The 12,906-nt window shown below is 46.7% G+C and overlaps 1 protein-coding gene across 1 annotated transcript in view; it reads right to left on the bottom strand.

Moving 5' to 3' along the window:
* Positions 1-482: 482 nt before the first annotated feature.
* LOC308479530 (acidic mammalian chitinase-like) overlaps positions 483-12,906 on the bottom strand; it is a gene marked incomplete at its 3' end in the record, with an annotated part of 31,176 nt that continues 18,752 nt past the window's right edge. The window contains exons 13-21 of the mRNA XM_081010237.1: positions 6,270-6,471; positions 4,839-4,895; positions 4,320-4,485; positions 3,537-3,661; positions 2,697-2,820; positions 2,424-2,606; positions 1,487-1,603; positions 980-1,121; positions 483-673 (exon numbers count right to left, since the gene is read on the bottom strand). Coding sequence (XP_080866363.1) covers positions 483-673; positions 980-1,121; positions 1,487-1,603; positions 2,424-2,606; positions 2,697-2,820; positions 3,537-3,661; positions 4,320-4,485; positions 4,839-4,895; positions 6,270-6,471 — 1,307 coding nt within the window. The remainder of the gene's footprint in view (positions 674-979; positions 1,122-1,486; positions 1,604-2,423; positions 2,607-2,696; positions 2,821-3,536; positions 3,662-4,319; positions 4,486-4,838; positions 4,896-6,269; positions 6,472-12,906) is intronic.

A 12,906-nucleotide genomic window follows, 5' to 3' on the forward strand; every position in this document is an offset into this window, starting at 1 on the left:
ATCAGAGTATGGCCTAGTGTTGCCTTGGCTATACACAATTTTATCTGGAAGCAATAACCTGCAGACTAGAGTTCAAATCTGTCAGTTCCCATTTTCTGGGATACAATTCACCTGTTGCTAAAGAAAGCCACTATGTCTAGTACTCTGATGAAAGAGGTTTGTTAGCAGCAACACAGTTTGTCCTGCAGCAGCTCCTAGGTGTTTGCAAGTTGCTTAAACTTCTCAGGTAGATTTTGTAAGAAGCTTTATGCCAACTTTATATATGCAAATACCACTGACATCAGACCCGGGAGGCACTCCAGCACTTTGGAAAATGTTTCCCATCACCTGTTAAGGTCCATTTCTCACTTATTTCCTCTGCTCATTTTGCTCCCATCAATTTTTTCTTATCATTAGGAACTGCCCATTTGGTTTATACATTCACTGAGAAGACTTGCATGCCATTCCATCTCTTTATTTAGTGACTGTTGGTAGCCACAGGCTCAAGGCCAGTTACAACACTTGCAGCTCTCATCAAACACCAGACTTTCTCCGCAACTCTTGGAAACAGTATTGCCCCCAGAGCATTCATAGAATTTTGATTTGTCATCCGGATTGGCATAGATACCATCAGCTTTATCTTCACAGAAAATAAGAGGAGGTGGGACTGTTGGAGGGGGTGGAGCTACACAACCTAAGGGTGAAGAATATAATCAGAGAAGACACTTGAGAGAAGTTGTTTAATACATTGCAGTTGTACTAAAGAGCAAAGCCAGTCAGAGGGAACATCCCCACAGAGGTTTCAAAAGGGATTGGGTGTGCATTAAATTGCCCCCCTTTTACTAAAACATATTGGGAAGTGTCTTTGCACATCACATAATTTGTTTATCATTGGCTACTTGTTTCCTTGCACCTCCAAATTGCAGCATGGCGCTCTGCGCATGTGCGCACATGCATATACACGTCTTAGTGCAGAATTCTTCTCAATAAATTGACCTACCTGGAGTTTGTATGTCAAGGAGTGTCTTCAAATGTGATATCAGAGGATATGCCCCTGTGTTGCAGAAAGTGCCTAGGAAATCATCAAGGTCAATGGCCCAAACCATGGCTCCTCCAAAGTTGTTTGCTTTCAAAAATTCAACCTGCGCAGAAAGCAAGTACAAGATATTCCCACCACATTTGATGTCAGTTGCACGCACTAACATGACATGAATTGTTGGGGTGCTGTTCTTTAGACTCATGGGGTTTGGGAAAGACAAACACTGGACTAGATCAATGCATCTAAGGGCTTGGCTACATTCCTAAAAGTCAATGTTAACTAAGTTGATTCAATGATGCCAGCAGCTGACTCGCAAAAAAATATCCCAAGATCAGTTTCGGTAATACACACGCACATATGCACCAAGCATTGTTACAAAGCTCAAACATTGCACTGATAAATCTTGCAAGGTACTATGAGTGTGGGTACAGATCAACCTGTTACACGCACTAGAAAAAAATAACATACCTTGTACTTGTAGCTGGTTAAATCATCAAACCCAACCCACTCATTCCCCAGGAAGGCATAAGGGACTTTCTGATCTTCAATCCAGACGGTTGTCGCTTCTGGTAAGAACGTACAAATCTGTCAAGGAACATTCATGTTAGCAAACAGCAGCAAACAACTGTATATACAAATCTCAATCAGGCTGACTCATCTGTCTGAATTAAACTGTTTACCAGTCTTATCTGTAGAGTTACAAGTATCCCTTGGGCTGGTACAGGCACTTGGTGTTTTATCAGAGAAATATATTCTATCCTTTGAGGTGCACTTCTGTGGCTAATGTAATATTCCTAGCAGCATTTCCTGTAATTATACCAAAGAGGAAAAACCATGCACCTGATAAATAATGATTATTTTTTTTAAGTGACTTTTCCCAAAAGGCCAGAAGCCTTCCTGCTGGGGATACTGGACACTGAAATTCCAAAGAAAGCTTCAATTGTATTTATGTATGTACCCATAGTGACAAGGAATCTTTATGCACAGAAGTGGAAGGAGGAAGGAATGCCCTCAAAGGAAGAACAGCTGGTGAAAATCATGGGTTGCACAGATGGCACTGATGAGAGAGACAAATTTAGAATCTTTTTAGGAGGACTGGAAACCTTTTCTAGTCTATGGCAAAAACTGATTTCCCATACGTGAAGTCCACAGCAGTTTTTGAAGTTCAAGAAAAAATATCAGAACATATTAAGGAACCTGTTAAAGAGGATGAAAATGGATGTGATGGAATTATAAAACACAATTGTATGTAATCTTGATTATAAGCAACCTGGATGGGTGAACGGCAAGACATTAGTACTGTAGAACAGGATTATAACTGCTGAGTGACAAAATGCACTTTGCTTAGAGATTTTTAAGTACTGCATGCTTTTAAACTTTGGTCCTTTTTAAATGTTTCATTTACCTCATAATGAGCCCAGAAACCAGCTTCCCTTGTGTAAGGTCCAATGGATCCGGCACCAGACGCGGGAGCGCCAACCGATGTGTCAGCTGTGGTAAGCCTAAAGGTACGGCCGTAAGTAGGAAACCCCATCATAAGCTTCTGAGCAGGAACCCCATTTTCTAGCCAGTATTTCATGGCAAATTCCTTTCAATATGAACATAATAAATATAGGTATGAACTGACCATTTTTGTACCGGCTCTGAGCAAACAATAGTTTTGTTAGCATTTCCTTACGCAGTTGAAGTACACAAAATCGCCTTTATCTGCAGATCCCACATGCAGGGGGCTATTGTGACCTGTGAAGGTGTCCCATCCTCCATGGAAATCGTAGGTCATCACACTGATGAAATCTAGAACCCTTGTGCAAATAAATAAAAAAAAAGCAGAGCAATAACAACTTGCCTAATGGATCCATACGCTGAAATAAAGATCCTCTTGATACTGGTGGGCTGAACCCTGTTCTCTTTCACATTAGCTTTTGAAGATTGCATGAAACCATACAAAAACTGTATGCATTTGAACAATATGGTGTACATCTGACTTGTAGTTTTCTAAACAGTTAGCTATATGATCCTCAGCTCCCGCTCCCCTTTTCTGCAAGGATATTTGCCCAGTTGTTAAATTCGCATCCAACCTTTCCAACAAATGAAGTTCAAGGTGACTACACTGTTCATTTTTATCACAGAACAAGCTAAAGAGGACATTGACTAGAAAGCTAAAGCTTAGTGTCATATGGGTCCAGCATTGCAATCCTATGCATATCTCTCTGTAAACTTAATAAAGTTAAACAGGACTTACTCCCAGGCAAGTGGGTATTGCAGCCACTTATATTGAACTAGACCTTTACTGGTCACTCAGAAAGATTTCAAAATGCTACATCTAAATTCCTGGATGTCAAACAACCAAGTTTAAATCTTTGGCAAGACTGCACAAATATATTGTCTCATATTGTTGACATGTATATATTTGCACCTTTTCCTCAATATAATAAATAATTCCCTCCAAATGAATAATGAATTTTGCCTTGCTTTGTCCTATTTTCACAAGTCCCCGATTTAGCACATTGTCACTTACTTTCCTATCTCTGCAATTTCATATCCGGCATCAATGGTTGCTTTGCCAGCAGATACAGCTGCTGTGATCAACAGTCTGGGTTGCCCGCTCCTGGTGGCTTCACTTGAGAAAGCAGCCAGCATTTCCTTGAGAAGGGCATGGGTGAGTAAAGTTAACAGCTGCATTCAGTTCTAGCTAATTCATTGTGTGCAGGGTTTCAAAAATTGGTGGTATGCAACAACATCTTTTATTATTTTAATATGAAGAAATTCCACTTCTTTGGTATATGAACCAAAGTGCCATTATGTACATATAAGGAGGAATTTAGAAAGCTCAGTCATTTCTGAGATTGCGTCTTTATCTAATTAAGTAGTACAATCAGCTGATTGTCATTTAAACAGCTAAATATGAAGAAATTTCAAATTATTTTAACATTCTTATAAACCTGGAAGAGGAGTGAAATATATTCCTTTTCCTAGGAAAGGATATTCTATTATGTGATTGTGTAATTGGCAGTGGCACCTCATTTCTAGCAACATTTAGTTGGAATTAGTGCTTTATTTCGACAAGCGTGTCTGTTGTTGATGAGAGCCATCCTGGCTGAGGATAACTCCCATCACATGAGAAAAGGTAATGTGTGACCAAGCAACCATATCAATCAGCATCTGCTTTGTGATTTCAGGATCTGAGGAAGTGCTGCCATTATTTACAAAATAATCGACTCATTCACATACTGTATTACATTTGTTTATGCAAAGAGAGTGAGGCACGATGTTCACAGGATGCTGGGCAAAGCTTCCTCACCTGGACTAAAAGAGTGAAACGATGCTTATCCTCAGCAGGGCTGCCCCGAGAACCTGGGTATTCAAAGTCCAGATCAATCCCATCAAACCCATACTGACGAAGGTACGTAATCACTGAATCGATGAAAGTCTTGCGGTTATCAGCTGTAGCAACCATTGTGGTGAACCTAACAAAACCGGATTTGTTTTTAAGTTACTGAAAGTATGAGGATATACACTATGTGAACCACAAAATTAAGCAATGCTAGCTTGTTTCAGCTTATCTTACCACTTCCTTCCCCACAAAATGTTTCTACTGTACTTGTTTATCCCATACTTCCCTCTGACTCTTCAAAAAAAAACCCAACTCTCCTCCTTTAACTCCACAGTGGTCTTATCTTTCTATCCACCAGAGGTTCCTGAAAATCCTCCACATCCCTTTTATCCATTCATTGCCTCTTCCTCAGCAGGCCAGCAGCAGTAGCCACAAACTACCCCACCCCCATCTTGTTCATTATACATGTGAAAGAAAAGTTCTCACTTCTGGGTGCCGAAATTCCATCCTCCGATCGCCAAAAGGGTAACCATTTTCTCATTGCTAAGGAAGGGATTGGAAAAATTAGGAAATAAATTTATAATATGCAATTGTTGCTTTCCCCATCATCGTTTATTGTTTTGTGAACTGCCATTAAGCATGGTCTGAGGACCAAACTAGATACTGTGTTGATCATAGGACTGTGTGCTTGTTCTTTTTTTTTTTTACTAAATAGCCATGAGGAGTGATCTGGGTTGGGGCCACAGAATCATGGGAAGGGACTTTGATCCATTGATATCGAGCAGCAGCCTTCCCACAACCCCTATTTCTGCCCTGGGAGGAAGGCTGTCACTGGTACTAAGAAGAGATTACCTCCCAGTGCAAACAATAGCCATGCAGACAGGTACATCAAGCCATTGTCCCCACAGCATTTCCAGATTGTTAATGTTGTGACAGCTTCTCTGCCCATGCTAGGATCTCCCTTGAGACTCTCTGGTTGGGACTCTCCTATACTAAATAATGTGCTTAATGTCACGTTAAGTTTTCCCTGAGTCCTGGAGAGGTGGCATGTTCTGGGACACAGATACAAGAAGGAACTGGCAGGCAAAAGGCATAGAACAGTCAGTTCAGTGAGTAGAGAGCATGTACTGTATGCAAAATAATAATAATAATCAGCCAGTGGCCATTCCAATGGAAGGATCTCAGGATGAGGAAGAGCCCACTGCCTGACAGCAGCTGCCAATCAGTGTGAATAGTGTTTGACAACAGAACTAATGCTCTCACACAGTATAAGTCAGTCTCATATTTTTGAGGGGAAGCATGTCAAGTGAAAGTAGATAAATAGGTACCACTCTGGCGGAAAGGTAAGCAGCGTTTCTGTGCGCTGCTCTGGTTTCGCCAGAAGCGGCTTAGTCATGCTGGCCACATGATCCAGAAAAACAGTCTGGGGACAAACGTCAGCTCTCTCGGCCAGTAAAGTGAGATGAGTGCCGCAACCCCAGAGTCATTCGCAACTGGACTTAACTGTCCGGGGTCCTTTACCTTTACCTTTTTAAAGCGGGTTTCAACAGTGATGGGTTGCCTGGACTAAGACTCCTGCAGATCTGAGATCCCTATATTAGACAATAGCACAGGATAGATTCTTTAGCACTAGGGAGACTCTGGGCTGTTGTAGCAGTGCCCAGAACTGACTTTTCTGCCCTTCTCTCTTCTGGCCATTGGCCTAGTGAGCAGAGGGTAGAGAGTACTTTGCAGCTCTGCAGCAGCTAATATTAACCTTCCAGGGTTTTGTTTTGTTTTTTCCAAAAAACTGAATCAAACATTTACAACTAGGGGGCTTAGAAAATCAGATCAGGTCCAAACAAGCCTTATTATTTTGAGATTAACCAATCTGTGCTCATTCTTAGTAATTACCAAGTGCTTAAAGAATTTACTAACTATTCTTTTAGACCATTGAACTGTGGATAGAGGACGTCATCATTCCATTCATAGGGGGCGATCTTGTTATTGCTCATAGTAGCAAAGGCATAGATGACATGTGTGCACAGGCAGGGGTCCACATTTGCTGGTTTATATCTGGCAGGATCAGGCCTGTACTGGGACCAGTTCGTGAAATAACAGACCAGCTTGTAGGAAGATCCTGAGGTAAGAAAGAACATTGTGATGTGAATATCATAGGCAAGAACAACATAGAAATCAAAGCAACTGACTCTAAAACCGGCATACTTTATGTGTTAATGGAATGAGGTCAGCTCACGCAAAAGGAATTTTGCCCCTCTCCTCCCACCTCTTAAACCTGTTCTAAGTTTTCCTTCAGCCTTCCAGAGCAAAGTCCCATTGCACAAGCTGATCTCATTCTGCTCGTGCAACAACTTAGTTCAATCTGGCCCTGTGCGCTTACCTCTTGAAATATACTCAGAGTCGCAGAGTGATTTCATGCTCTTTATTCAGCTCATAGTGGTGAGGAGGAATGAATGAAAGTCCCCTCAAAGTATCTGCTTTATATACATTATTTACACAATGGGCTGCACATGATTGGCTAATTCTGGAATTCTACTGTAAGCCAATCAGGTTGTGGATTCACTTATATCTGGAGCATGATTGGGTGGTTCCTGCCAACCAATCATACTGCTGCATTGTTCTAGGACCAATCAGACTGCTGCATTCTGAATCCTATTGTTCTAGGACCAATCAGACTGCTGCAATTTGGATCCTATTGTTCTAGGACCAATCAGACTGCTGCAGTTTGGATCCTATTCAACTCAGTACATAACACCCCTCCCCTCTAAGTTCCAGTCCTGCCCGGGAGGTCGCATTCATAGTCCTCGAGGTACGCCGGCGGCCTACGTGTGCGTTGTGGCCTGTGGTGTTCCCTGGTCCGGGGTTCAGGTTCTGGCTCGTGTTCCAAGGATGCTGGCTGTGATGGGCCTGTTTGGTCTGGCACAACCGGCTCGCTCAGTCGTGGTTCTGGTTCCGGTGTCCTTTCGGCCTCGCGGGTCCTCTCTGTATTTACTGATTCTGCCTCTCCTGCTGGCCCCTCCTGCTCTATGGGCCTCACTGCCCCTCTGTTCCCTTGGGACTCCTTTGACCTTTCCTCCTCCTGGTTTTCTCCCGGGAATCGTCGCCGTATCTGGTTGCAGTGGCAGCGCCAGCATTGCCCCCCATCCGTTAGCACCTCGTACGACACGGGGCCAGTGACCCTGGTGACTGTGGCGGGTACCCATGCTGGGCCTGCCCCAAAATTCTTTGCGTACACTGGGTCCTGGGCCTCGAAGGTCCGGGGGTTCCTGCCTTCCCCCACCACTACCTCATCCTGAGCTCTATCGGGGTGAAGGCGGTCCAATCTGATTGCAAGGCGCCGACCCATTAGTAGTTCAGCGGGGCTCCGGCCAGTCGTTGAGCTGGGGGTGCTGTGCTGTGCTAGAAGGAATGTGGCAAGGCGGTACTCCCAGTCCCCTTGCGTCATGCGGCGAAGGGTGTCCTTGGTGGTCCGCACCATGCGTTCTGCTTGGCCATTGGTGGCAGGGTGGAACGGCGCCGAACGGATGTGGCGGATGGCGTTCTGCGCTGTGAAGGTTTGGAATTCTCCTGACGTAAATGCAGTCCCGTTGTCTGAGACGAGAGTGTCAGGGAGCCCGTGGGTTGCAAACAGCCTGCGTAGTACCCGGATGGCTGCGGACGTGGAAGTGGACGGTACCAGTGCGACTTCCAGCCATTTGGTGTAGGAGTCCACCACTATGAAGAATGTTTTCCCCTGAAAGGGGCCAGCGAAGTCCACATGCAGGCGTGACCATGGTGCTCGGGCAGACTCCCAGGACTAGACTGGGGCCCTTGGGGGATCTGGGCGGGATTCTTGGCAGGCCTGGCAGTGTTTGACCTCTATCTCTCCGTCGATCCCTGGCCACCACACATAACTCCTGGCAAGGGCCTTCATTCTTACTACCCCTGGGTGTGTCTCGTGTAGGGCTGTGAGGACCCTTTTGTGGAGGGGCTGGGGAACAACGACCCTGCTTCCCCATAACAGGCACCCCTTGTGGGCCGACAGTTCATGTTTGCGGGTTGTGTAGCCAGCGAATTCTGGCCCAGGGCTGCTGCTGGGCCATCCCCTCCACACCCAGTCCAGGACCCGGGAGATGACCCTATCTTTCTTGGAATGGTGTGCAACTTCTTGTGCCTGAATGGGGCGGTCAGGAAGCAGCTCCAGGCTCATAACCTCTTGTGCAGGTGCTGGGTCGGGGCCTGTTTCCGGTAGTGGTAGCCTGCTGAGGGCGTCCGCATGGCCCATTGCTTTCCCCGGGCGGTGAATCAGTGCATACTAGTAGCCGGCAAGGAAAATTGACCACCTGAGGACGCGAGGAGACAGCACTTGGGGGGTCTGCTTTTCAGGGGCAAACAAGCCAAGCAATGGCTTGTGGTCAGTCACCACAGTGAAGGGCCTCCCGTACAAGAAATCATGGAATTTTTTTACTCCCTTCACGATTGCCAGCCCCTCCTTGTCTATTTGCGAGTAGTTCCGCTCGGTTGCGTTGAGTGTCTGGGAAAAGTATGCTACCAGTACCTCTCTTCCATCCGGGAGTTGGTGTCCCAGGACAGCGCCAATACCATAGGGCGAGGCGTCGCATGCTAGCACCACCGGCAGCCTCTCGTCGAAGTGTGCCAAGACCGAGTTTGAGACAAGCAAGTCCTTGACTGCCTGGAATGCGGCCTCCTGGCGCTGGCCCCACCCCCAAGGGGCCCGCTTGTCCAGGAGTCTGTGTAGGGGCTCTGCTACCGCCGCCTTGTGGGGAAGGAAGGAATGGTAAAAGTTCAATAGTCCCAAGAAGGCCTGAAGTTCAGTCTTGCTCTTGGGCGCTGGGGCATCACAAATGGCCCGTACCTTGTCCCCAGTCAGGTGGACCCCTTCTGCATCCACCATAAATCCCAGAAAGTCCACCTGAGGCACTCCTAGTAGACATTTTTCCCGCTTCACCTTGAGACCCACCGTCTGGAAACGGTGCAGAACGGTGCGGAGGCGGTCCTCAAACTCCTCTGGTGTGGTCCCGGCGATCAGCACATCATCGAAGAAGGGGGTGACGCCAGGAATCCCTTTAAGGAGCGAGTCCATTAGTTTCTGGAATATGCCTGGTGCCACACTGACACCGAATTGCAGCCACTTTACCCTGAACGCTCCTCTGTGTGTCACAATCGTCTGTGCCTCTGCTGTGGCCTCATCTACTGGCAGCTGTTGATATGCTTGGGCCAAGTCCAGCTTGCCAAAAATTTTCGACCCAGCCAGGGTGGCAAGGACATGGCTGACCACTGGCACTGGGTATGCATGGGCCGTGAGGGCCTTGTTTATGGTACATTTGCAGTCTGCGCAGATGCGGACCGAACCATTAGGCTTGACGGCTGTGATGATTGGGGTTTCTCAGGGGGCATTAGGCACCGGCTCCAGCACTCCTTGCTCCACAAGCCGGTCCAATTCCTCGTCTATACGGGGTTTCAGGGCGAACGGGACCCGGCGGGCCTTGAGCCTGACCGGTCGTACTGCGGGGTCAAGCTGTAGAGCAATGGGGGGGCCCGTATACTGTCCCAATTTCCCATCGAAAACCCCTGGAAATTCCTTGCATATGGCGTCCACGTCCACTTGTAAGGTAGTGTGGTTCACCCCAGTGATGGCTAGCCCCAGTGGTCCAAACCATGCCAATCCCAGTAAGCTAATGTAGGGGCCCTTGACCACAAGCAAGTCCAGTTGCCGCGTCCGCCCTCGGTATTGCACCCTGAAGGTCCCCACCCCCATTGTGGGGACCTTACGTTTCTGGAAGTCCCGGAGGGTGAATGGGGCCGGCCTGAGTTTGGGACCCCCAGTAGGACACAGTTTCCTTAAGGTCCTTGCCGAGATTATGGATAGAGTTGAACCCGTGTCAAGCTCCATGCGGCATGGGGCCCCCTCTATCTGTACCTCTACATAAATTTTCTCTACGTTAGGGTGGGGCAACTGGTATACCTGGAAGTCCGTGAGCTCCGTCGAGTTGCCTTGGTGTGTTGGGCCCCGGGACCTGGGGCTCTTGGATTGGTCATCTGATGCCTGGCGTCGGGTGGGCCGAGCTCGACACACCCGGGCGATGTGTCCCGATTTTCTGCACTGCCTGCACTCTGCGTTGCGGAAACGGCAGGTCCTCCTCTCGTGACTTTCCCCGCAGCTTGCGCAGTTCCCTCCTTCTCGCCGAGGCAGCTGTGGTATGTGGGCTGCTTGAGTGCGCTGCTGTACTCTGTGCACCTCCTCCCTGTCAGATCCTGAGTCGTCGGTGAGGTCTTCGTGGTGGACCCTCGGTTGGGATGGCAGGCTCGGCCGTGCCTCTTGCGTCGACCTCTTGGCAGCTTCCGTTGCCAGGGCCTCCTCCAGAGCGACCTGGAACGTTAGGTCCTTCTTAGCGTAGAGGCATCGTTGCAGCTTCTCATCCTTCAGGCCACCGACGAGGCGGTCACGAAGCATGTTCTCCAGCTCTGAGAAGTTGCAGAACCGGGCGGCTTGGCGGAGAGAGGTCACAAACCCAGTTATGGTTTCCCCAGGGGCTTGCCGCTTTGCGTAGAAGGCATTTCGACGAGCCACCACTGAGGGCTGCGGCGAAAAGTGCCCCTTCAGCTGTTCCATTATTATTTTGTATGGAACAGTAGCGACGTCTTCAGGTGCAAGGAGAGCCCGGGCAATTTCAAACGTCTCCTCTCCGCAGACGCTGAAGAATATCGCCCTCTTCTTGGCGTCTTCTTCGTCGGTGACCCCTTTGGCTTCTAGGAGGAAGGTGAAACGGGAGGCGTACGCTTCCCAGTCTCCAGATGCTGGGTTGAACGGCGAGAAGCTGCTGTCGGTTGCCATTCTGAGTTCCTTGTGTCCCGGAGCTGAAGCCTTGATACACGGTGCGAGGCAGCGGTGCGGCAGGTGGCGGTGCTGCGGTGCTGTGTGTGGCAGTCAGCTCAGCGGGATCCCACCTTCGTCGCCAGTGAAATATACTCAGAGTCGCAGAGTGATTTCATGCTCTTTATTCAGCTCATAGTGGTGAGGAGGAATGAATGAAAGTCCCCTCAAAGTATCTGCTTTATATACATTATTTACACAATGGGCTGCACATGATTGGCTAATTCTGGAATTCTACTGTAAGCCAATCAGGTTGTGGATTCACTTATATCTGGAGCATGACTGGGTGGTTCCTGCCAACCAATCATACTGCTGCATTGTTCTAGGACCAATCAGACTGCTGCATTCTGAATCCTATTGTTCTAGGACCAATCAGACTGCTGCAATTTGGATCCTATTGTTCTAGGACCAATCAGACTGCTGCAGTTTGGATCCTATTCAACTCAGTACATAACACCTCTTGATTTAGGAAACTCGTTGTGATTAAGATACATGCACAATGCTCAATTAGAAAGTTATAGTCTCTAGCCCAGCCTTTGCTGGCGTTCTCCAGATGTTTTCGACTACAACTCCTATCACCCCCAGAATGAGGAACCATATATTTCCTTTACAGAAATCTGTGGATTTATATAATGCAAAGATATAGTCTCTCATTCTTAATGTTACATTCCTTTGTGCTGGTTGCTGCTACTCATAATCACACCCTTAGTATTGCAAGCTCCCAGATCAGGAGGGGGCAGAAATGAAAAGGGCAATATCAAACCTGAAAGCATCTCCCCCACCCTCAATTTGTCTCAGATATTCTATCTATTTTTGAGGAATAAATTTATGAGCAATAAAGAATTCTGCTTACCAAGCTGCAAGTTCAGCAAAATGGCCAGACCTACAAAAGATTAAAAAAAACAACAACACCATTACAGTATGCATAAAACCATCTGGCTCAGTTTGCTAAACACCTCATTTCCAGGGTTATTTGTCTCATAAGCAAGCCTGATGGTGTTCTCATTCCCAAGTCTAAGCTCAAAGTTCACCTCCCTTGTTTCTAGGAAGAAATGTCTCTTTATGTTTCTCAAGATGTAAAATTACACACAGGATCACTCACTTGCCCACAGCAGCATCTTCCCCATCTGTTTTTCAGAGGAAATGGCCCATCTGGGGAAATCCAGCACAGCCTTATAAACTGCTCACTTATCAGTATGGGAGCCACACACCTGCTAAAGGGGTATACATCTGGCAGCTAAAGTGCACAGGTGGCTGAAGAATAAATCCCGGGACAGAAAACAGATCTAACTTCAAGGATGGAAAAAGTGTTGACTTTATGAAAAATTACATTGTGTGTATGAAGAGAACCACAAAGGCCTATCTTTTTCTGATTTTTGACAGATTTGGATGTCAGCAAAGCCCTGATGTTGACAGCAAATGTCCCAATGATTTTAATGAATGTTCAGTTATTCACTTAATTTTGAATTGTAGAAATCTTACAACTCAATTACATATGTGGTTAAGCTGAAAACAAATCCTAGTGTTGTCAGCCTCTGAGTGTGTAGGCAAAGGACAACAACAACAACAACAACAACAACCCACTCTTCACTCTAAGGTCCCAGCATTAAAACATAACATTAAAATGATATTTTCAGGAGAAATTTTTAAAGAAAATAACCCTGCAACCCAATGCAGAAA

The sequence above is a fragment of the Podarcis pityusensis genome (genome assembly GCF_964106645.2).
Source record: "Podarcis pityusensis genome assembly, chromosome: 6".
Classification (NCBI taxonomy): domain Eukaryota; kingdom Metazoa; phylum Chordata; class Lepidosauria; order Squamata; family Lacertidae; genus Podarcis; species Podarcis pityusensis.